This window comes from Podarcis raffonei, chromosome 3, assembly GCF_027172205.1.
Source record: "Podarcis raffonei isolate rPodRaf1 chromosome 3, rPodRaf1.pri, whole genome shotgun sequence".
NCBI lineage: Eukaryota > Metazoa > Chordata > Lepidosauria > Squamata > Lacertidae > Podarcis > Podarcis raffonei.
In genome coordinates, this window is record NC_070604.1 from 4,869,557 (window position 1) to 4,894,604 (window position 25,048).

Consider the following 25,048-nt stretch of genomic DNA (forward strand, 5'->3'; position numbering starts at 1 on the left):
AGGCAAAAAAAAGTGGAACTTTACTCATGCAGGCAAGAGAAACAGAACTTGTTTTAGCTTTCCACACCCCCTCCTATCCTGTCTGCCCCAAACTGCGAACATGTGCAGATTTCTTGCCCAAACCTGCAAGTTTAAAAACAGTCACCAGTTAGCTCATCCCTTGTGACTGACTTTCTTTTTTAAAAATATTTTTTATTAAGGATTTTCTTTCTGACCTTCTAGCATAGACATCTTACTCAGCACTCCTGCTAATTCTGGAGTGGGGGGGGGCATGTTGAGATAACCTCAATTTGGGCCTTCTATCAACTTCTCCCCCCTTCCCCCTAGTAGTCAGTACCTTCTAGATAGTTTCAGTACTCAAATGTTACCAGAGTGTACTGGGTCCATGGGGAAGTAGCAACGCCCCACCTGAGTAAAAATAGGCTTTCAGCTTTTATTCAGCCAGCCAGTATGGAGGTGCTTATGAAAATGCAGGAAATTTGACTGACTATCAACCGCTCAGGGATGCGGGTGGCGCTGTGGGTAAAACCTCAGTGCCTAGGACTTGCTGATCGCAAGGTCAGTGGTTTGAATCCCCGCGGCGGGGTGAGCTCCCGTTGCTTGGTCCCAGCTCCTGCCCACCTAGCAGTTTGAAAGCACCCCCAGGTGCAAGTAGATAAATAGGGACCGCTTACCAGCGGGAAGGTAAACGGCGTTCCGTGTGCTGTGCTGGCTCGCCAGATGCCGCTTAGTCACACTGGCTACGTGACCCGGAAGTGTCTCCGGACAGCGCTGGCTCCCGGCCTCTTGAGCGAGATGAGCGCGCAACCCTAGAGTCGGACACGACTGGCCCGTACGGGCAGGGGTACCTTTACCTTTATCAACTGCTCACCTATCAATTCAGACTCACTTGAAACTTTGCATGATACTTAGGCTGTGCACACACTCCTTCCCTCTATGTATCCAGCGCACTCCCACCTCTGGTTTGGGAACCGGTGTGCTGTGCACATTGCATTAGCCACAAACCCATACCTATCCTGTGGTTTCTTGTGAAATATTGCTTTATATACCTTTTCCCCAAAACCAGCTTCAATCCAAACTGAGAAAAAGAACAACTTAGTTGTGTTTTCACCCTGGTAATGTGTTCAGGGAAAGGGGCCGCTCTCTAACCAAGAAATCTCAGGGCCCTCAAATTAATCGCCATGTTCTTTAGAGGAAGCCATGACAGTTAAGCTGCATGTGACACTCATATATCCCAAGTTCCTGTAAAAAGAACTCCACTAAAATAGTGTGAATTGTAGTACACACCGGCGTCCTTAAAGATCACTGATTACCTGAATGTCTGTTGCCTCCCAAACTGGAAATCTAATGGAGAACTGGCATTAGGGACAAACTGCCAGCGGTACCCAGGAGCTGTTTCAGTAAAATCTGTGTCTGATCCATCCCAAACCTCAAAAAGAAGCCCTCTGTTTCCTGAGAAATTGGGGAACAAGAACTTTATCATCTGCAATGAATGAGTTAATGCATCACAACACAAATGGACATCACAGCAACAGCAGGTGCTGGCTAAGTAGGCAGAGGGTTGATTTTGCAAGTGAACAAATGATCTAGAATCCTACAAATCCATGGCTTTGATAATTTAACTGTGTTAATACAATTAATATGAAGCTAATGCCGAAACATCAAACCAAGTGTGAGGGAAGCTACCACTTGGACGCGTCACAATAAAAGTGCACCTGGTTTAGGGCCATTGAGTCTTCTGTGCACACCAACGGCTCCAGTTGTACAGATGATCTTTCGTGGAATAACGTGCTTAATTTGGCAGGGACTGCCTGGCAAATGGGAAGAGAAGCATGAATGAGAAGGATATCGCTTCAGAGCAAAATGCCAGTCCAAGCTACTTAAAGGATCACCAGCACAGACATACCTACCACATGCTTCAAAGGAAATGAACACATGTTGTGGTATACCTCCAGAGACATTCACATTTCCAGAACCATGAAGACTGATTTCAACATTATTACCTGCAACTGTGACCTGCACAGGTGTATCAAAGAAGTCTCCTGTGATGGTGAGATCGGTGCCACCACCCAGGCTCCCTGCAGCTGGAGACACTGAAAATATTTCTGCAGAGGAAGTGAAATAATTGAAATTTAGTTCCGTTTAGATGTAGGTTAGCTAAAATAAAATGGCACAACCACGTACTGGTTTTATATCACATAGACTCTGTCTTGCACCAAAACAACCCCAATCCATGCTCAAAAGAAAATATTCACATTAGACACATTTGTTCTGAGCTGCAAAATGTTGGGGAGCTTTGTAAAATTCAAACTAACTGGGAAAGGAGTAAAGCGAATAAAAGAATAATGGTTTGGACAGGACAATGGTGATCAGGTTTAAAATCTCAATCTAGAAATTAATCCCCCTTTCTCCAGCAGATACAAACGCACACAAGCACACAGTGTTTTAATCATAACACAAACCCCCAGTTTCATGCTCTACAAAAGGTTTGTGCTCTCCTTCTCCAGCAGGAGGGAAATCTAACTTTTGCTTTCATTTTCAGCTAATCACAGAACTGTGGTTAGTGCTAAATGTGGTTAGGGCACAGATGGGCAACCAATTTTCAGCTGAAAGACCAGTTTTCTCAGGGATAATCTGTCAGGAGCTGCATACCAGCAACAGGGGAGGGCAGATCTGGAGTAAAAACTGGGCAGGTCCAGAACCAAAAATGAGCAAGGACAGAGTCGAGGGTGAGTGAAGCTACCCCTTCTCTTCTCCCCTGCTTCTTCTGTTTCATTATCCTTTTCTACACAAATAATTACAGCAGATTTGTAGACTGAACAGGAAGTGGGATTAATTCCAGAATCCTCTTCAATGAAAGACTGCAGGGCAATATACCTGAGAATGTCTGGTACAGGAAAAGGTCCTGTTTTGCGCTGATAAGCCAAGCATCCTTGTTCACCACTGACCTGCAACACAAAAGTGAGTGAGTGAACAACACTAATACAGAAGGAAATTAAGACTGGAATATGTTCAGGGAAGTTTTTAACGTGTGATATTTTACTATATTTTTGGCTTTTATGGAAGCCGCCCAGAGTGGCTGGGGAGGCCCAGCCAGATGGGCGGGGTATAAATAATAAATTAGTAGTAGTAGTAGTAGTAGTAGTAGTAGTAGTAGTAGTAAGATATTCCAATGCAGAGTGAAAAAAGAAATGTGTGCAGAACTGCAATAAGCTAGTTGTTCGGGGAACGCTTTCATCACTCACCCCCATAAGTCACAGGAATCTGCTGCATTATTGACCTCCAGAGGGCGAACTTAGTTATTCATTCATTCACTCATGAATTGCTTCCCATGAAATATCCTGAAGCTATTTAACAATAAGAGCATCAACGCTAGACTATATATAACACTGAGGCAAAAATCTCCCCTTTGAAGGATTGTTGGAAAAGGTCTTCCATAGGTGACAAAAAGGCGATTGTGACAGTGTCTACATGATACAAAATGGGAGGTGATGTGCCACGACACTATAAGTCCAATTCCTACATCCTATGGAACGGACTTCCTGATGGGATAGAATCTGCTGGAAGATCAACTAGGTGAGGCTTGTCTTTAAGCTCACACTGCTAAAATTGAGCTTACACTCAATGTATGTGTTAAAATAATTTGTTCTTCTTGCTCCCTCTTCTAAAAATTGATTTTGCTGGAACTCCAGATGAAAAATAAAATAGTGGATTTCTGTCTTGATATGGTTCCAGAATCCACCAAGCTGAAACCAACTAGAAAGGGGCAAGCCGCCTGTGGCTCATGTTAAGACTGGCTCATATATAAGCTGAGCCACTACTACCACACACACACAGAGAGAGAGAGAGAGAGAGATCAGAACATAGCATCCCAACCATGTACAAATGGCAATTTCATGCAGCCACAACAGGGGACTCTCCTGGCCATGCAAAATCAGTGACAACCCAGAGATCAGGGAAATGCAGGAGTTCACACCATTTCTGGCTTTCAAGGGCTGCTCTCACAAGTCCAGGAAAAACCCTCCCACCTGTGCACAGCTAGCTCTTTGCAGTCAGGGAGTTTGAGGCACTAAATTATATTTGGCTGCCGAAGACTTTGCAGCCAAGCCCTGCACAGCCCAATGTGTCCCCTGGAAGGGATACCCCTGAACTTCAAAAGTCATCTTTGCAGCTAGTGGTTGGCTACAGCTTTGAAAGGCGTTGGTGCAAGTTTTCAAAGACAGGTGACTGTTTGCCTCCTACCAGCTGATTTTAGAATTCTAGCATCTTTAAATCTTGAAATGAATGGATGCCCTGTTCTCCAAGGATTTCAGTGGGAAGGTTTAATGACATTGCAGCTTCCCAAACGTCACATAGGGGAGAAGCACCAGTCCACCAGTGGAAAAGAAACTCTTGTCCCACCTGCTCAGTGATGAATTGTTAGTTCTCCTCCACTTGCCATTCGGGGGCTGGGTGGGAAAAGCCAGGTACATTTTGGGACTTTCTAATGCTCATCTCTACCTTGAGGTGAGCATTAACAAGCTCTCAAAGCATATTTTCAGACCCAGATGCAGGAAACGTCACTGACACCTTGAATGCCAACTTCTGAATACAACCACTTTCCAAAGCAAAGCAGAAGGTATACGTGCATTTAAATAGTATTTATATGAAAAAGAAGGCATTCAGAAACACAACATAACTATAAAATTAGCCATTTTTTAAAAAAAAAACTTATCCCTTACTTACTTTCCTTTGTTAAACACTGTAAAGCTAACATTATGTGACCCTGTAAGAAGAGAAAAAGCACACATCTCAGTGCAAGAATGTGAATCATTTCATGTACATACAGAGTTAACTAATGTGCCTCACTTGAAATGCCCGTGTCTTTTGCACCCAGTTCAAAACCATCATCAGACACCTGACAAGCTGCTGTTTCTTCTCTATTCCCCCCCCCAAAAAAAAACCACACCTCGTGCTTCTTGGGAGGAATAACTCTTGCTAGGAGTGCCTGTTCTCTATGGCTTCAGCAAGACATTCACTGTGATACACTTGTTGCTTACAGTTGGTGTTATGTACTGAAGTTCTCACCCTGCGCCAGCAGGGGGATACTGTAGATAGTTATGCAAATAAGGGATCGAAAGTGACGTTCAGTGATTGGATAGTTTTAGAAAATTGTTACAGTTACATTGTACTGGAGCTCTATATAAGCAGGCTGGCTGAACCCTTCAGTTCAGTTCTGTTCTGGCCTGTGAATAAACAAGAGCTGTTTGAAGAATCGCTGTGTCGTCTGATATGTTCACCCACAACTTAACAGTTGGTATATCATGGTTGCCAAAAGTGTGAGCTGGGGGGAAATGCCCCAAGTAGCAAGAACAAAGAGAAAATGAATTTGTAAGCAGCTCACACCTTTTTGAAAAGAGAATGGCCATACCGCCCCTACCCCCAACAGTAGCCTTTTTTATATTAGCCTTCTTGATTTTTATGTTACTGAATAAAATCAAGATTGCATGTTATTTCCCTGCTTTCCACTGACCAATATGGTTCCCTTCCACTCGGCATGCTACAGTTCCCAGACCGTGATCGACTTGAATGGGATATCTGCAAACAAAGGAAAATAAAATACAATGAACCATGAAGATGCAATAGAGGCAAAGGAAAGGAGACAGAACATATTGTGTGAAGCTGAGCTGAGTACTGTTCATTCACTTCAAAGACAGGAAAGGACTGAATGTGTTCTGCCAAATTCAAACCCATCACATCAAATGCTCAGCAAGTGATGTCTGAGCATCCATTGAGAAATTTAGTTTTGCCTGCCCTGTTAATTTTGTGTCCCACTCTCCAGTTTGTGTTGTCATTTGACCCCATGCAGACTGACTAAAGGTGGTAATGGGATATCGAGAAACAAATACTATTTTGTGAATGAATGTGCATTCCTTAGGTTCTAATGGCCACAGCATATTTTTGATTTTTAGTGCTACCCATCAAAATGTGTTAAATATAAACATGAAAATGTACCAGTAGTCTAGGGACACAACGTAGCTTCAGCACATGAACTCTGACAACAAATATTGATTCACCTGCTTTAAACCTAATAAAGACAACAACTGGGAGAACTATCTGTCCATTTTTTGTGTGTTTTAGAAGCATTTGCAGCAGCTCAGGAACTGGGCCTCTAATGAAGAACTGAAATTACCACATCTCAGACTTGGACCCATGAAATTGGGAGGGGTGGAAATCACATTGAATAGGGACAGGGAGCCCAAATATGGGCACTGAATCAGCTCTAAGTTATTCTGTCAGAGGGCATGACTAGAAAAAAAACTTTTAAATTGTATAATAAAGTTAATACTGGACCTGTTTTCTTTTGTTTTAAAGCCAGAAAAGTCAAAGCCTAGCCTTGGAACTTTTAAATAATGATTCATTAAAATACCTAACAGGCCAGCTTCACTGTCTTCCTGTGTCAAAACAAAGGTCTTTACATCAAAAAGCAGCAGGAGAGGGCTTGATCGATTGACCTCATTGTGTCTGAATTATTGCATGATGCGATACCACTAACAACCTCACTCCTGTCAAGGACACCCATATACTCAGATACCACAACCAAAGCAGAACTCACAGGAACCATCATTCAGAACCCAAACCATGCTTTGAGTTTCTAACACAGCTAAACAATGATTTTGACTTCCTAATCTGCTTTCATTTTCTACCTTCTCAGTGGTCTATTCTGGAGGCAACAGCAACCATGACGTGTTGATTCAGACACCACCACAAGACAGCAAAAACCAGAGTTAAAGGTAAAGGTAAAGGGACCCCTGACCATTAGGTCCAGTCGTGGCGGACTCTGGGGTTGTGGCACTCATCTCGCTTTATTGGCCGAGGGAGCCGGCGTACAGCTTCCGGGTCATGTGGCCAGCATGACTAAGCCGCTTCTGGCGAACCAGAGCAGCGCACGGAAACGCCGTTTACCTTCCCACCAGAGTGGTACCTATTTATCTACTTGCACTTTGATGTGCTTTCGAACTGCTAGGTTGGCAGGAGCAGGGACCGAGCAACAGAAGCTCATCCCGTCACGGGGATTTGAACTGCCGACCTTCTGATTGACAAGTCCTAGGCTCTGTGGTTTAACCCACAGCACCACCCTGTACACTAATCCAACACTAAAAATTGTGACAGCAAGGACCCCTTCTAAACCAAGGATAGGCACTTCTCCATTTAGTTAGGCATTCAGTACCTCTCCAGCTGCCATGCTCTTGCATCCACACCTTTGTAAGGCAGGAAGATGGATGCAGAACAACTTGGTCCCTCCCATGTGACCTCCTTGGTCCCACACATGAGACTTTATTGTCCCCCTTGGACACAGGCTGCCCCACCAAGCCCAGGGGCTACCAGCTGCCACAGACTGGCTGGTATTCTTGCTGTCACCATGGCAGCAGCAGAAAAGAAAAGAAAAGAAAAATACTGTGTGGCCACAATGAATGGCTGCATGGGAGGAGCATCAGTCAGGTCGTGAGGGCCCTTAACTATGGTGCTGGTCTTGCACACATATAAGCAAGCACTCACACACATATTTAAATGAAGGTACATGTGAGAAAACGAAGGGTGAATGCACAAAAAGGGTATCACACACACAAATTCGCATCCATAAATTCAGACAGAAAACTGGTATATCATTTGGACCAATTTTGTAGCTGAGGGTAGGGATGGAAGGACAGAAATTATATTTCATTGGCATCAAAACTATTAGTGTGCCTTCCCTAATTTATACGAGCCCCAAATATGCTGCACCATTATAAGCTTTGTGAATTCTCACAGCAAAAAGCATTGCAATCAAAGCTGTGAGGAGCAACTTACGTGCTGCGCATCTGCTTATTGGCAAGGGAACAAATGGTTATCCATCCATCTCTTTCTGCCTCAAGGATAACAGGGCTGGGGCAGAGAGAGGGGAGAAGCAATGCTAGTTCAAGGCAACCCATAATAATGCAAGTCCACAATACATTTCTCTCCCCCATGCAACGTAATAATCCAAATGTATTATTTAACCATAGCCAGAGTTGGGACAGGGGCAGGCTTTGGAAATCTTTCGTAATATGGCACCCTGTGCAAGGCCAAAATTTGGCAACCCCAAATGGATCTTCTCAATTTTGGGTCTTCTCAATTTTGCACCCCCTTGGCTCAGTGCCCTGTGCAGGGGATCCATTCGCACCACCCTAAAACCAGCACTGGTCGGGGTGCGGGGCCTGCTCTTGTTCTTGGAGTGCATCTCCCACCGTGGCTGGCCATTGGCCATTCTGGCTGGGGCTGGGCATGTTAGAGTCCAGCAACTGGAGGGCTACAATTCCCCATCATGGAAATGCAAAGGGAGTAACCCTATATCGAGTTGCACAGAGGAACTGAAGGAACCAATAAACACACTTACCCATCAATAAAATCTGTGTTAAAGCTGTAGGCATCAAATTCTTGGGCCAGGATAAGACCATAGACTTGCATTACATTTCCTAACAGGATAAAGATGGGGGTGGGGGAATTATTCAAAAGGCAAAATGAAAATCTGTGTAGAGGAAGACGGTGAGTTGGGTTTTACTGCCTTGATTTCTTCAGTGCAGTAGAAGATGCCCTCTGTAAGTATTATAAATCTAAAAACTATAAGCAAGAATAATAAAGAATAATACATAGATAACAAATTATCCATGGCTGGTGTTAAGAGGAGTCAAAATTGTACTATTCTTATGTGGTATTTGTTAACATTAAAACAAAAGAGGTCAATACATTAGTCAGCATTATCCTGTATCTTATTTCAGGTCAGTATTATAACATTATATATAATTTTAAAGTTAACTCGGGGTTGCAGCATTATAATATTAACCTAAACTGCTTCTTAATATTATTGCCTTAATTGCTGTAATGAGCCTAACTAATGTTAATGACTTCGAAATAGCTTGGAGACACAATTCAGGATATAGCATGTAGGCTTATGCGAATTTAAAAAATCATGTGGATCGGAAGGTCAGAAAATCGTAATAATAGCCTGAAATAAGATACAGGAAAGCACTGTTCATTGCTCTTTCTGGTATCTGCTATATTCCCTTATCTTATGCTCCTTTTTGTGTATAGGACTCATCAGCCCAGGAATGTAGACCATCCAAAGAGAAGGAAAACTCTTAAAAGCTCTTGACAAGTAAATCATAAATAAATTGTATAAATAAAGACATACGGTCTCCACGTTAAGGTCCATCCTTTACCTGGGACTCCATAGGGAGGGTCCACACGATAGACCACAGGAGTGTGTGCAACAGAGAACTGTTAAGAAAAGAATATATATTATATTACATTGCCTTTCACAAAACTATTGTTTCATTCACAGTTTTGGAGAGAGAGACATCAGTGTACTCTTGCCATGTAGTGAGAAAACTCTACTTATGTTGATGGTTGTCTGTCCTCTGCCATTTTTGCAGAAGGGCAGAAAAATCACAGAATTAAGTATTAAGCCAGGGGTCAGCAAACTTTTTCAGCAGTCCACTGTCCCTCAGACCTTGTGGGGGGCCGGACTGTATTTTGAAGAGGAAAGAAAAAAACTCCTATGCCCCACAAATAACCCAGATATACATTTTAAATAAAAGGACACATTCTACTCATGTAAAAACACGCTGATTCCTGGACCGTCCACAGGCCAGAATTAGAAGGCGACTGGGCCTGATCCGGGCCCCGGGCCTTAGGTTAAGCTAACTTAATTAATTAATTAAGCTGAGCCAGACCAGAGTCTGGTGATGCAGTGCCTCAGAATTCCACCAGAGGCTGGGGCCTTTCTCTGATTGGCTACCAAGGCAGCCAGCTGGTGAGAGGTGGAGCCTGATTGGATACCCTAAGACAGGCTTCCTCAGCCTCGGCCCTCCAGATGTTTTGAGGCTACAATTCCCATCATCCCTGAGCGCTGGTCCTGCTAGCTAGGGATCATGGGAGTTGTAGGCCAAAAACATCTGGAGGGCCGAGGTTGAGGAAAAGCTTGCCTTAAAGAATTCTGCAAAATACTCTACAATCCTAACATTTTTTCAGGCTGCTTTTTCAGTGACACATCGCTTAGACATTTGTGGCATATTTTTTCTAGTTTTGAATATTTTGAATGAATTTTTGGTTAGCGAATAAAATCCTGTCTCTTTCCCAAACCTAACCTCATCCAGTCACACTTGCATTCTGATACTTACTGGTATTAAAAGCAATTCAAATATTCTCACCTTTCTCAAATACCCAATATATTCATATCCTGTTTTTCAATTATCTATGGTCCACAATTATAATAAATTATTCTTGAAATATGTATCAGCGACCTGTTTGTTAAATGTTATAATTGACATTCATTCCCACAAATCCTCTGGGAAGAAGCCAGTGAAGGAGCATGGCTCGACCAGAACACATTTCGGCTTTTAATTGCCCCTCCTCTTTGCTTTCTTGGACACCTGACATTGTTTTACCAGCTGGATTACAGGTACTTTCCTCTCCACAAACCTAGTAGTCACTTTTAGTGTATATTACTGATACCATTAGCAATGCGGCCTCTCTGTAGTGTGGAGAATGGTAAAATTATTTTTGAAGGCCGCCTGTAATTGGAGCCTTAATTTACCTCTAATATCCGTAACTGCATTCAGTTCATTTTCAGACTTTCTTTTATAACAATTTTTATTGAGAGTTTTCAACATAAAATACAATAAAAACCAAACTAATCTAAAATAAAAAAGAAAGAAAAGAATAATAGAAAAGAAAGGAAGAATGAAAAAACCAATGTGTATATATAATATTAAGCCCTCTATCACTATACCTTGATCCTTATTCCACACACAGAAGACTGAACCCTCCCAGCTCCAACCTTCCCCCTTTTCCCTCAGCTTCACACCCTGAGAAAACATCTCTGGCTTGCCTCTCCTGCAGGTTCCTTCATCCCCTATCCATCACTCCTCCTCATCCATTCCAAATACAAATGGCATTTTAATATTTAGCATTTTTATTATTTTTGTTCCTAAAGTTAACCTGCAAAGATACTGGAAAGACTGATGTCTATCAGTGGTGTATAGAAAATGCTGCTTGTAGCTGAACAGCATAGCTGATGATTTCAGGAGTTAGTCACTGGATTAAAATAACCTCTAACTACCGAGCTGCAAATAAAATGTTTCAAATGTGCTGTAAAGTGCAATATGCAAATGTGACACTAGATGGCAAAAGTGAGCTATGCAAAATTCAACGTATTTTTCAAAACTTTTTTTTTTAAAAAAAGCATTTTCACAGAGTTTTTTTATATATGTGTAGATTCCACCAAGGGTCATCTCTCCCCCCAGGTCAGTCAAGTGTGGTGGTAGGGTGGCACTGGGTAGGGCTGGGCGAGGTGGAGCTGCTTGTTGATGCCACCAGTGCTGGGCCTGGTGGCAGTCTGGGCCTGACTCTTCCACAAGACACAGGGTGCAATCCACCCCAGCGCAACTCATGCACATAGCGCTAAACCATAGTTTAGCATTACATCAAATGTAGCTGATGGCATCTCTACACTGACAACATGAAAGCAATGGCTTGTGGACTCTCCTTCCTTGGAGGTTTTTAAGCAGAGGTTGGATGGCCCTCTGCCATGGTTGCTTTAGCCGAGATTCCTGCATTACAGGGGGTTGGACTAGATGACCCCTGGGTCCCTTCCAGCTCTAGAATTCTATGGCTCTAGATACAAAGGGATGCACACAATCAGTTGCGAGATCAGGGATTCTTTACAAATAGGAATTGAAAAGCAGGCTTTCCGTAAGCTTCCATGATCTAGCACAACAGAACTGCCTTCCTTTACAGACTCTGCCTCTTGCACTTCTCCCGCTAAGAGGAAAGTGAAGCAATCGGAATACTTAATGAATCTTCTCCTCTTCATGCTGATCATCAGAGGCATGAGGTCAGCCTCTGACTGCGCCACTGGGCACAAGCTGTGGGGAAGCAGAGGAGGAAGCGCGAGGAGAGGAAGGCAGTGGCCGCCAGCTGCTTGGAATACCTTCCGCAGGTTTCTCCAAACCTGTCACAGCCAGCAGCTGTCTACGTTTTTACAACTACCACAGAGAGAGAAAATTAATTTTTAATGCGCATGGCTCACAGGTTCTCGTGCCCCCAAACAAAGAGGCAGTGTGTGTTTTATTTCGCTTGGAATGTGTCTCATTAACTGCATCCCCTGGTGGTTTTTCATCAGCTCTCTAAGCTAGCTGAACTCCCAAACAACACCTTAGCTTTAATGTGCAATTTGCTGAAACATGGGACTCCTCATGCTCGATGCTGCAGAAAACCCTTGGTTGCACTTGTACACAACATGGTAAAAGTTCTGGCTCATTGGCAAGCAGAGACAGGTGAGTGGGCTCAGTGAGAAAAAGGCAAGCTTATTCTCTATTCCCAAACCACACATATCTCACCAGCCTTAGTGCCATTCCATGCTGATGTTGCAGTGACAGAAAGCTCATATGCACAGCCAGTTTACCAAATATTCTTCCACACAGCACTACCTCAAGTACAGAGAAATCTTCATTAGCTCTGTGCAGGATGACCCACAGAGAACATAGAGACAAGCAAACTGCTCTTGTCCCAGGGAATTGAGGTCATTTGTATCAACTTAGCAAGCAGCTGGGGCGATTTTATAATTCAAGTCCAGATATGTAGTAGGACTGGTTGCCTGTTTCAGTTTGATGAAACCGCAAGACGTGGGTGCTCTGGGCATCTTTGACTGGTCTTACAAATGTTGTGGTTGTGCCATGGCAAATGCTCAGAAGTGTATGCTCCTGAGTTAAAGTTCCATTGAAAATAAGTCCCAGCTGTCACCAAGCCTGCATGTGGCCCTGATCACATGTTACACGCTAACATATCAAGATGGAGGAGTATCAAAAAGATACTTTTGTTCTCACTGGGGCTAAATAAATTGTCAAGTAAAGCCACTTCCACATAAGGAGGAGGTGGGGTTGCGGGCTTCATGGCCCCTCCACGTGCGCGGGAGGGGCGGCCAGCCCCGCGCAATTGGGGGATTCCCAGCTGCGTCATCCCCTAGCCGGCCAATCGGGTTGGTCCGGGGGTGTGGCGTGCCCCATAAAGGCAGGACGCAGCCAGGGATCTCCCTCTTTGTCCACCCGCCAGCTGCTCCGGTTTTCCCACCCTCTAAGGTTTCCTTCCTTGACCTTGCTATGGACCTCGGTTGGTCGCCCCTGAGGGGCCTGGTAGGAATTTTCCCACTTGGCAAATTGGCACCAGCCACTTGGATTTCGCCTCCCTCATAGCAAAATCGTCACAACTTTCTGAGTATTGGCGGTTAGGCATTGGAATAGTTCTGTAGATGGAAAGAGGGGAGGTAGTGCCATCACCTGCCCCACATATAGAGGGGTAGTCCGTTAAAGGATTATGGGGGGCGTGGCCCTGTCCGAAGCCTAGGGAGGTGAGGGCCTAAGGCACGCCCCCTATCAGTGACCCTGGGGGAGCTCCTAGTTGATGTGCATCAGCAGGACTCCCCCGACTGGTGGTTAACACTTCCCGGACTTCAAGCAGATGGGCTGGAGTCAGATATAGTCGGTTAGGTCCCATGCCTAAGCCAATACTGCTCATCACCTGTAACCAATTAAGTTGTGGCCTTTTTTAGCCCATTAACCTTAATAATTGTGTCATGTGTCATTATTTCTACCTGGGGGGGTCGGGAACTCGCCACGCAAGAAGAGTGTGATTGCATAGGCTGTATGAGAATGAACTGGGTACAGATTAAGCATTCTCCTCCTCCTGCACCCTTTATTCCTTCCAATCCATGAGAGCAAGTTCCACTCCTATTCACAAGGTTATATCCAGAGTATGCCAATGTTTTCTTCCTCTGCCGTGCTTGCCAATGCCTGATGCTTTGCACCATCACTTGTACTACAAAGCTTAGGTAGTCAAGGAGATAAAGGGTGTGTTCAATGTCCCATTGAGCCTGAGCACCTCATAAATACAAGGATGAGCTAGGCTAAGGCTCAGAGGTAGCTCTAAATGTCTAAATTCTACCCTGCATTAAAATCATTATTTCTAACAATGTATTAATGGCCCATGTCCTATGGCCTGGCTACTGGATTGCTGCTAATTACACATCCATCCCCTTGAATACATACCTGAAATGTGCAGTTGTCACAGTGCAACTCCTTCGTGTTGTTGATAATTTGCCCATTCAGAGTGAACTGGAGTTGGTAAAGTCCTCCCCACTGTGAGGCCCTTCAAGGGAAATAATAAGAGCAAAGGATAGCTAGCAAGCAGCATGAGAGAGACTGGGGTCCACCTTACTAAAACGTGAAGCTTAATATTGAATCTGAAGAAAGAAACGAGGCAGCTATGATTTCTCCCACCCAGTTCCCACCCATCTTGTCATTAACTCCCCTGCGTCTTCTGTAGGAGAAAAACACACACACAAAATGGGTTCAGAAGAGCAGAGAAGGAAGGCCTGGGAGGAGAAGACCATGGAGAAGAAAAGATGGCTGCCTCCTCTCCCAGGTGCTTCACTGATATAATATAGTCAGCGGGGAGAACCTAGGAAAGCTAATAGAGCCTGATCCTCTGCTGGGGGGGTGTTGCAGGAGGGGATTTCGGAATAGGACTAGGTCTGTTAACTTCTATTTTATGCCATCTCAGAACCAGGACTTTCTAAACTTACATAAAATTCAGTTAACTCCACCGCCACCACTTTGCAAATTCAGGTGGTGATATAGGATTGCCACCTTTTTTTCTAGAAATAGGGCTGTGTCTTTCGCAGTTAATGGCATGTAGTCACTGAACAGGTAAAGCTTTTCTTCACACAGGTGTAAAGTAACATGAAAATCTTCACCTTCTGGGTTTCTGCTCATTATGTGGCTTTTAAAAGAAAAACTGCTCTCCCAGAAAAACAGTGGTGTGATATTATTACTGGAGAGTTGGGGGAGGGGAGTGGGGAAGAATAGCGCAGGAGACAGCTGCAAATTGCCACCCAAGTGCAGCGGGTCAAAGTTTTAACTTAGTAATAATTATCCAGAAACCCAGTCTTTAAACTTAAGCTTTTTTCTCTCTTTCTCTTCAGGGCACAGGTATGCGCCACACTTGTTAATCATTGTCGTTAACATTTTAAATTCTGATTTCCTGCTTGGCACTTGGTGAAATCCTTGTTATGGTCTGGAATATAAACTAACGCTGCTTTTCTAATAACTTTTCTCATCCACATATACTTTTCCTATTAAAGTCACTGTCTGATAAAAATTAATAAATTCACAACCAAGCCATAAAGGCAGAGAATGGTGGGTACATGACTCTTGTTGGTATATCTTTCTAATATTACAGCTACACTAGAGTGTCAAGCATTTTGAAGATCTAAATAGACTTGAAATGTTCTTTAAACGGAAAGACAATGACTTTTGCTTAATTAAAAACTGAGAGGTAACGAAGTATTTGTTACTGAGCGGTAACAAGACCAGTATTTAAAGCTGGTTTTTTAAGCAAAGGCTGGTGCCAAGAGGCTTGCAATAAGCCCTGAAGAACAAGTTTATTCAGGACTTTTTGAGTAAAAAATGAAATGCTGGAACTCTTATCTTAATATGCTAAGGGTGCCAGCAAAAAATGGCAGCAAAAAAAGAGAGCTGCTGATATCAGTGAGTATGGTCACACAAAAAAGCACTGAGGTTTTATAGGTATAGACAGACAGACAGACAGATATTCTATCTTTGAAACATGCTCATGGTAGCTGACAACAGTATAGATATATAGAAAATTAACAGTACAACCCTATGGTATATCTTCAGAAGGACTGCAACTGAAAATAATTAAATACGGAGAAACATTGCATAAAAAGAAGAAAAAAATCAAGAAATGGAGTTAAAGCATAACAAAAGAGCAGGAAAAATGTTAACACCATAGCAAGACCATCCAGGGTTGCCATATTTTGAAGAGCAAAAAAGAGGACATTTGCAGACTTCTACTTGGAACTATGGATCACTATGACGACTCTACCCATGAAAAAGAGGGCGTGCCCTGGAAAAAGAGGACATATGGCAAGTAATCCTGCAGGTCCTATAATATGTCTGTCCTTATTGATGTCAGTCTAGCTCTAGTGGTGTAGTTTTCTGTTTTTATGGTGAATTTTTATTGTTTTTATCCTCTACAAGTTGTTGGGGGTTTTTTTACGTTTTTACGTACACCGCTTAGAAATTCTGAAAAGCATGCTGTAAATAAATATATAAAAAATAAAACCCTGGGCAAGGACTTCTGCATGCACAATGGGGCCTTCTCCCCTCCCCCCTCCATGCTGCCTCAAATTGGGGGCTGTCGGGGGCTGTCAGGAGAACCCCCAGAGCAGCATGCAGCGGGGGCAGAGGGATCATTCTGTCTGGGAAGCCACAATGCTTGCCCTGATGGAGCAGTTGCCTCAGGACAATGTTTACTTTCTCTTCATGCTTTGAGAAGGTTTGAATCGTCGGTGGCACGTTAAAGGGGGCAGGAGGCAGTGGATGAGGACATTTCCTGCTTGAGAACCTGCCTCCATATTGGGTTTGGATCCCTTCCTCCATGTAGGAGACTCATTGCTTGTTGCAATAAGATGCACTTCCTGAACTGATGTCCATTACATTCATTAGTAAGGCTGAAGCATGTAAGGAATGTAGGTCCATTCCCACAACCTACAAGAGCACATTGTAAACTCACATATATCAACAGAATGCTTCTCTAACATGGTTTTGGGATGGTTTGAGTCCACTTCCCTTCTTGGCCCACAGGAAATATTTTAACCAGAAGGACATATACATATATGTATATATATACAGATGTTGGGTGCCAAGTCCCATTAGACCCAGCCAGGGAGATGGTCAGGGATGATGGGGCCTGCAGTTCAGCATCTGGATGGCTCCAGATTGACTAATCTGGATCTCTGCTATTGTGTTCTGCCCCTGATAATAGCATTGCAAAGAACCTTCGTTACCTTGTTTGGCATTTTGTGATGGACAGATCAAAACTGACAGGCTGAATGTCACACAGTACTGTAGGCAGCACTGAATTCAAGAACGACACTTCCAGGTGAGACCAATTGATGGGATATGAGAGGCCTAATGGTGGGCAACCAAACAACAAGCAAACACAGCAACATTTTAAGGCACAGAAGGTGAAACGGGATAAACACTGATCAATATGTGCAGGGCACAGATGATATTGTGCATAACAGCACCATCATATATCACAATCCAGACACTTCCAAGCCCTTAATAAATTCTGTGCCTTTTCCAATTTACAATATCATTTTTGAGAAGAGGCAACTAGAACTGTACACAGTACTCCAAGTGCTGTTATACCATAGATTTGTAGGGCATTATGATATCAGCAGTTTTATTTTCAGTTCTTTTCCTAATTATCCTTTGCATGGAATTAGCCTTTTTCATAGCTCCTGCACATCAGGTCAACCCTTTCATCAAGTTGCTGTTCTCATTCCTGGTCAGACACTGCCAGTTTGGACTCCATGAGCATATGGGAATTTAATATTTTTGGGTGCACAATGTGGATCGCTTTACATATGTTTACAATGAATTTTATTTGCCTCTTGTCATGGGACATGAGGATAGATCATCTTGTGCATCACTAATGGTGAAAGAGGAGGAAGCAGAGAATAGGGGGAGAAATGGCCAGTTCTCACAATGGAAGGATATAAGAAGTGGATTCTCCTAAGGATCTGTATTGGAGCATGTGCTTTTTAACTTGCTCATAAATGACCTGGAGTTAGGGGTGAGCAGTGAAATAGCCAAGTTTGCTGTTATCAAGGTGTTCAAGGCAGTTTTGAAAGAGAGGGAGAGAGAGAGAGAGAGAGAGAGAGAGAGAGAGAGAGAGAGAGAGACCATGAGGAGCTCCAAAAGGATCTCTCCAAACTGGGCAAATTGGCCATAAAATGGCAAACACAATTCGGTGTACACAAGTGCAAAGTGATACAATCTATCCTCACTTACAGGATCTGAAGTGGAAGTTACTGACCAGGAAAGATAATTTGGGGTTGTGCTGGACAGCTCAATGAGGACGTTGACCCACAATGTGGCAGCTGTGAAAGAGTGGGTTTCAAGTTAGGAATCATTAATGAAAGGAACTGAAAATAAAATTATCAATATAATAATGCCATTTTAGGAATCAACAGTGCAATTGCATTTAGAATACTTTGTTTGCAGTATTGCCCATTGTCTCTCACATAGCAGAGAATATCTTCTCTAGGATTATGTGGGCTGACACACGTGAGCAGTAATTAAAGTGTGCTTCTTGCTTTAAAACTGTCGTTTTCACCCACATGCAAATTTAATCAGAAGATTAATTGATAAATTACCATTGGTTGACAAAATCACACATGATTAATCTAGTTACATTTTCTTAAAAAAATTGGGTTGAGGTGCCACAAAGAGCAGCTAGTCTTACGACTGCCCCTTTTTGTCTAGAAATACCACCAACAGTTTCTGGGGGCCCCCAAAACCGACCCTCATATCTCAGTGTGATCCAAGTTCCACCGCCAATGCTACCTTCCTTTGGCTCCATGGTTACCTTTGCCAACGTAACTATAAAAAGAAAAAAACAACATATGCAATGAATTATGTAATGGTACAGCAAATCGCTTTTCTTCTTAAAAGAATAATCTATTTGTAAAGGCCTTTCGGAGCATGTGGATGCAGACTGAGCAGAACTGGGAGATCGTGAAAGGTTTGTGAAGGTCTCTTCCTATGAAAGAGACTCCTGCGTGTTCCATATCTCCCTCTGAAAAAGCAAAGCCCTGCTGGACAGAGGCTTGATGCAATGGAGGCAGCAACACTGGTTGTCTTTGCACCCTCACTGCCACGTGGCAGGCCTGATTAGGAACCTGAACACATGCTTGGTCAGCTCCTGGGTGAGATATATGCCTCTCACAGTCCAGTCCTTGCCCAGTCCATTTCATCAACTGCAGCTCCTCAGTGTAAAGGTAAAGGTAAAGGGACCTCTGACCATTGGGTCCAGTCGTGACCGACTCTGGGGTTGCGGCACTCATCTCGCTTTACTGGCTGAGGGAGCCGGCATACAGCTTCCGGGTCATGTGGCCAGTATGACTAAGTCGCTTCTGGCAAACCAGAGCAGCGCATGGAAACACCATTTACCTTCCTGCCAGAGCAGTACCTGTTTATCTACTTGCACTTTGATGTGCTTTCAAACTGCTAGGTTGGCAGGAGCAGGGACCGAGCAACGGGAGCTCACCCCATCGCAGGGATTTGAACCGCCAACCTTCTGATCAGCAAGTCCTAGGCTCTGTGGTTTAACACACAACGCCATCCGAGTCCCGCTCCTCAGTATACTAAGGGGCAAAACAGACTCCGCAGTGCAGGAGTAGGCACTCAGGAACAATCCTACCCATGGCCTTACGAGCCTCCCCATTCCATAGTGGAACTAGGGTCTCAGCAGGATCTCTGACTCTTTCCCCTGGGCAGGGGGTGGATCCAGAGCAGCCAGGAATCTTCCCAGCTCACATTTTTTAAAAAGAAAAATATTTAGGTTGGGCTGCAATAAGCAAAACACATACAGTGGTACCTCGGGTTACATACACTTTAGGTTACAGACTCCGCTAACCCAGAAATATTACCTCGGGTTAAGCACTTTGCTTCAGGATGAGAACAGAAATTGTGCTCCAGCAGCATGGCGGCAGCAGGAGGCCCCATTAGCTAAAGTGGTGCTTCAGGTTAAGAACAGTTTCAGGTTAAGAACGGACCTCCGGAACAAATGAAGTACTTAACCCGAGGTACCACTGTACTGTATGCTATTGGTAACAGAAACATGCTTCAGCAAACTCAAACATACTGAGCATCCCTTGAATATGCCAGCGTATTTCCTTATTAAAGAGTATTTGATCTAGTGTGATATTGAGGCATCTGATCATAGCCTGCATTTTTAATCAAGGCTTATATTTTGATCAGATTCCTGTATTCTAAAAATGACCTTAAAGAAATATATATTTGTAAATGTTTGTATCTCTCATGCCAGGCAGAAACCATACTCTGGCAGCTGTTTATCTTCTTGATCAAGGGCCCCCCTGATCTATAGCAGTGTCTCAGGGTTGTAAAAGGAAATTACAGGCTGGGAACAAAAGGTCACACTGACCATACAAATTATAGAATACAATCAAGGTTGCAAAAACACAAATAGTAATAATTATTGTGCCTCCCATTAAACTTGAGCCACATCTTCCTAAGGTTAAAAGGGCAAGAGCTAATACAAACAGCAGCTGGATAGGGAAGAGGCTTCTCTCTGAAGCTGCTTTGAAGCTTCAGAGAATTTAGAGAAAACTTAGAATTTAGCTTAGCTTTTACTAAGTTCCCTTTCTTCTAAAAAAACTATATATGTATGAAATATATTGGCTTAAATGTAATTATGCAAAGGATTTAGAAAGTAAGAAATCATAGAATCATAGAATCATAGAAGAGTTGGAATAGACCACGAGGGCCATTGAGTCCAGACCCCTGCCAAGCAAGAAAAAACACCATCAGAGCACTCCTGACATATGGTTGTCGAGCCTTTGCTTAATGACCTCCAAAGAAGGAGATCTTTCATTGATAATGTGTGGGGAGATGAACAAAAAGATCTGTTCAGATAAAATTAGCCACCATCTGTTTTGGAGTGAATAGGGCAATAGGGCAAAAGATGAAATGTTAGTTAAGGCGCCTAGTCTAGGGCAAAAGGTTATCTGGTAATTAAGGTGCCTGGTCGAGGTAAATGTAAGATATATGACTACTTATTTGCCAATTATAAATAGAAGGAAATATAGCTCTTTGTCTCCCATAAAAGGTAATAGGAAATGGGTGTATCTTTTATGATTGGTTCTAGCAAACAGCCAATAGGAATTTTAACCAGGCTGATTGGACAGAGGCAGCCAAAGGAGGAGCAAGGGGGCTGAGCTGAGGGAATATAAGTGCTGGCCATAAGGGCAGGAAGCCAGGCCAGAGCTTGGTAACCATATACCACTGTGCCTCACATTTATTTGTCTGACAAATAAATTATTATTTTAATTTCTCTATTGCTGCGTTGAATATTTCATTCCAGCTAAGCGTTAACCACAAGCAGGGTGCTACAATATCATAATTGCATGTGCTTCAAAAGTAATTGCAATGGTTTACCGTATTTTTCGCCCTATAGGACGCATTTTTCCCCCTCCAAAAATGAAGGGGAAATGTGTGTGTGTCCTATGGGGCGAATGCAGGCTTTCGCTGAAGCCTGGAGAGCGAGAGGCGTCGGTGTGCACCGACCCCTCTGGCTCTCCAGGCTTCAGGAAGCTATCCGCAAACCTTGGGAGCCTGCGGGAGTTCCCACCGGGCTCCCAAGGCTAGCGGATAGCAGCCTGTTCTGGGGACTGGGGTCGGGGGAAGCTTGGGCTTCCCCCGCCCCAGCCCCGTGCCTGGGGGAAAAAGTTTTTTTCTTTATTTCCCTCCCCCCAAAACTAGGTGCGCCCTATAGGGTGAAAAATATGGTACTTCATGTTTTAGTTAACAACAAATTCTTTACTATTGCAACTGAATACATGATGAGGCAGTAAAGAAGGTCGCTAATTGGAAGCTTAGAATTTATTGTTATTATTATTATTTATTAAATTTGTATAGCAGATTGACTAAGGCAAGTTTGACAGGCCAAGCTGGTGACAGAATTTCTACAAAACACACAGGCAAACTCTTATCTCTTTGCCACGGTGCTGATGCTCAGTAGTGCAGCTTGATAAGACTCACCTCCGAAGAAAAGTAGCAAAGCCTCAAGAAAGGATGGCATCCGAAACTCCATCTCTAACCTCTTCCTCTGCTTTCGACAATAGACTTTCTCATTGAGATCACTGCCTCATTCATAATCAGAGCTCAGATGGTTGGTTCTCTCACATGTATTCACTGCAAAGGAAACATGTCTTATATGCTGTTTTTCTTTTTTAATACCTTTGGGGCAAACAGCTTGATGCCCAGAAGACATTTCAATACCAATTCAGAATCCTTCTTCGTAAGAGCATCTACAGACCAATTCAGAATTACTACATGGAAGCAAAAAAAAAACAACAGCCTGAAAGAAAGCTTTTGTATTATCTTAATCAGAATATATGGGAGATGATAGATGATAGATAGATAGATAGATAGATAGATAGATAGATAGATAAATAGATAGATAGATAGATGATAGATAGATAGATAGATGATAGATAGATGATTGATAGATAGATATAGATAGATAGATAGATAGATAGATAGATAGATAGATAGATGATAGATAGATAGAGATAGATAGATGATAGAGATAGATATATAGATGATAGATAGATAGATGATTGATAGATAGATAGATGATAGATAGATATAGATGATAGATGATACACAGACAGATAGATATCTGTTACCACATCATTTGTATGAGTGTGTGTGTGTGAGAGAGAGAGAGAGAGAGAGGTCTACTCTGCTGGTAGATTTAACCTCCCATTTAAGGTGCTGTGTTTTGAGGCCATCTCCTGAGGGCATGCGTGCCCACCTTGCCATCCGAAGTGAGGTGTGGCAACTGGATAGGAGGCTTTTCCAGCTCCCATGCCTTGTTTGTGGAACTCTCTTCCCAAGGGGGAACACCTTTGTTATCATTCAGGGATGAGGTCCAAACATTTGTGTTCACCTAGTCTACGGCTTGACAATCAGAAGGTCGGCGGTTCGAATCCCCGCAACGGGGTGAGCTCCCGTTGCTCGGTCCCTGCTCCTGCCAACCTAGCAGTTCGAAAGCACGTCATGTGCAAGTAGATAAATAGGTACCGCTCCAGCGGGAAGGTAAATGGTGTTTCCGTGCGCTGCTCTGGTTTCGCCAGAAGTGGTTTAGTCATGCTGGCCACATGACCCGGAAGCTGTCTGTGGACAAACACCGGCTCCCTCGGCCTGAAAGCAAGATGAGCCCTGCAACTCCAGAGTCGTCTGCGACTGGACCTAACAGTCAGGGGTCCCTTTACCTTTACCCTTTACTAGACCATAAAGAAGGCTGATCGCCGAAGAATTGATGCTTTTGAATTATGGTGCTGGAGGAGACTCTTGAGAGTCCCATGGACTGCAAGAAGATCAAACCTCTCCATTCTGAAGGAAATCAGCCCTGAGTGCTCACTGGAAGGACAGATCGTGAAGCTGAGGCTCCAAGACTTTGGCCACCTCATGAGAAGAGAAGACTCCCTGGAAAAGACCCTGATGTTGGGAAAGATGGAGGGCACAAGGAGAAGGGGACGACAGAGGATGAGATGGCTGGATAATGTTATCGAAGCTACCAGCATGAGTTTGACCAAACTGCGGGAGGCAGTGGTAGACAGGAGTGCCTGGTGTGCTCTGGTCCATGGGATTACGAAGAGTCGGACATGACTAAACGACTAAACAACAACAGGCTTCAGTTATATTGGCTGATTTGAACTGAATGTTGTATTCTGCCGTTTTGTTTTAGTTTTGTTATATTATAATTACATGAAAGTTAGTACCTCATATTTGGTGGAGATGCGGAGAAGGCCTTCTCAGTGAAACTCCCTTCCTAGAGAAGCCAGTCTGACTCCCACTTGGACTTCTGCCAGCAGATGAAGAAGACCTTGTTCTAGCAGGCTTTGGGGAACTGACTACTTTAAAGGTGCTGTGATGTTTTTGTTGTAATTATCTAAATTGTTTTAGTAGATCATTCATATATAGAAAGAGTTTTAGTTCTTTTAATGTTTAACTGTTCTTTATTGATTGTGGGGGGGGGGTTAACTATTTATTTGATCTATAAGCTGACTTAAGTCCCTGTCAGGGGAAAAGGCTGGATATAAATAAATATATTGATGGGTGGGTGGATGTGTTAAAAATAGGTTTTATTTTAAAGAAACATTTGGAGATGAAGTTCTATAGTTAATTTATAATTTAATTAAAAACAAACAGATCTCACAATTCGGATAGGTAGCCCTGTTGGTCTGAAGCCGTCAAAATAAAATTGTCCAGTAGCACCTCAGAGACCAACTAAGTTTGTTCTGGGTATAAGCTTTCGTGTGCATGCACACTTCTTCAGATCTCACAATTAGGAGCGAAATCAAGTAGACCAGCTGCTTGGCTCTGCAGAACTTGCAATGTGACAAGATCCACAAAGTACCAGTTCTACACTTGTAAGAAATAATTCTTTCGTTGTGGCAGCAACTTCCTGCCCATTGACATCATGCAGGCACCATCACGGTATTCTTTTCGGCAACCGCTTAAAGTACTTTTCTTTATGCAAGCCTATCCAGTATGTAGATATTTATTTTAAAAGTTTCTTAATACTTGCTTTTAGCTGTTTTACTGACAATTTAAATATTTCTTCTAAACCACTTCCATGTTTTGTTACAATCAAACAGTATAGATATTTTGTTAGACAAACAGACAGACAGACAGACAGACAGATAGACTGGTCCTCCACAAAATACATCTGCAACAAACAAGCATTTTCTCAATATGCCACAATCACCAGCGAGTTTATATGCTTCAAAATTATGCTATTGCATACCTTTATAGTACTTGTTCCTCCTCCAGTTTTCTGATCCAATAATTAGGCAGTGGTATACGGAGTTTCAAAATTAACCATTTTCCAAGTCCTATAATTTAGTTCTGTTCCATTGTTTCAACTCGTACTGGATGATGGGTTTTTTAAATAGTCAACAATAGCTTTTGCTTTTCCAGAAACTGGAAAAAGCTGTACTGTAACTAAAACTAGTGTGTGACCAATCTGAATGCTTGCGATAGCAGGGGTGTGAGTGATTTTTCTCGGGGCAAGCTTACTTATTAACGTAAGCTACTTATGCTATTAAGCCAGCTTGCCACAAGCCTTTTTTTCATGGTGATACAGAAGTAGCTTGGGACATTTCTCTTAATCTTATTTAATAATTTTAAAGAGAGAGAAAAACGCAGCTTGAAATATACATTATAACTTTTTTTTATTTTTCACATTTAAAAATAATATAAGCAATTGTCATTTAACAGTCCTTTAGTTTTGAGGACTATTCTACATGTGAGGAACATATAGATGATTCGTAGGTTTCCGCAATCTGGTATCCTCTAGATATTTTGCTCTA

General features: G+C 43.0%; 1 protein-coding gene and 1 long non-coding RNA gene across 7 annotated transcripts in view; one reads left to right on the plus strand and one right to left on the minus strand.

Moving 5' to 3' along the window:
- PKHD1 (PKHD1 ciliary IPT domain containing fibrocystin/polyductin) overlaps nt 1–24,714 on the minus strand; it is a 251,132-nt gene extending 226,418 nt beyond the window's left edge. For 5 of the 6 annotated variants that reach the window (XR_008329334.1, XM_053380395.1, XM_053380397.1 and 2 more), the window contains exons 1-14: nt 24,484–24,714; nt 21,708–21,860; nt 18,450–18,527; nt 16,925–17,048; nt 14,103–14,202; nt 9,219–9,276; nt 8,396–8,474; nt 7,831–7,905; nt 5,513–5,577; nt 4,726–4,765; nt 2,878–2,948; nt 2,004–2,105; nt 1,716–1,811; nt 1,314–1,452 (exon numbers count right to left, since the gene is read on the minus strand). Coding sequence is in view for 5 of the 6 variants with exons in the window: in XM_053380395.1 (XP_053236370.1) it covers nt 1,314–1,452; nt 1,716–1,811; nt 2,004–2,105; nt 2,878–2,948; nt 4,726–4,765; nt 5,513–5,577; nt 7,831–7,905; nt 8,396–8,474; nt 9,219–9,276; nt 14,103–14,202; nt 16,925–17,048; nt 18,450–18,527; nt 21,708–21,759 (1,079 nt within the window). In the remaining variant the exon portion in view is untranslated. Of the gene's footprint in view, nt 1–1,313; nt 1,453–1,715; nt 1,812–2,003; nt 2,106–2,877; nt 2,949–4,725; nt 4,766–5,512; nt 5,578–7,830; nt 7,906–8,395; nt 8,613–9,218; nt 9,277–14,102; nt 14,203–16,924; nt 17,049–18,449; nt 18,528–21,707; nt 21,861–24,483 lie in introns of those variants that run through there. The other variant, XM_053380396.1, reaches the window with a different exon arrangement.
- LOC128409884 (uncharacterized) lies at nt 3,375–9,138 on the plus strand. The gene is made up of 3 exons (XR_008329335.1): nt 3,375–3,576; nt 6,695–6,773; nt 9,091–9,138. It is a non-coding gene; the product is annotated as an uncharacterized LOC128409884 (long non-coding RNA).
- Nucleotides 24,715–25,048: the final 334 nt, after the last annotated feature.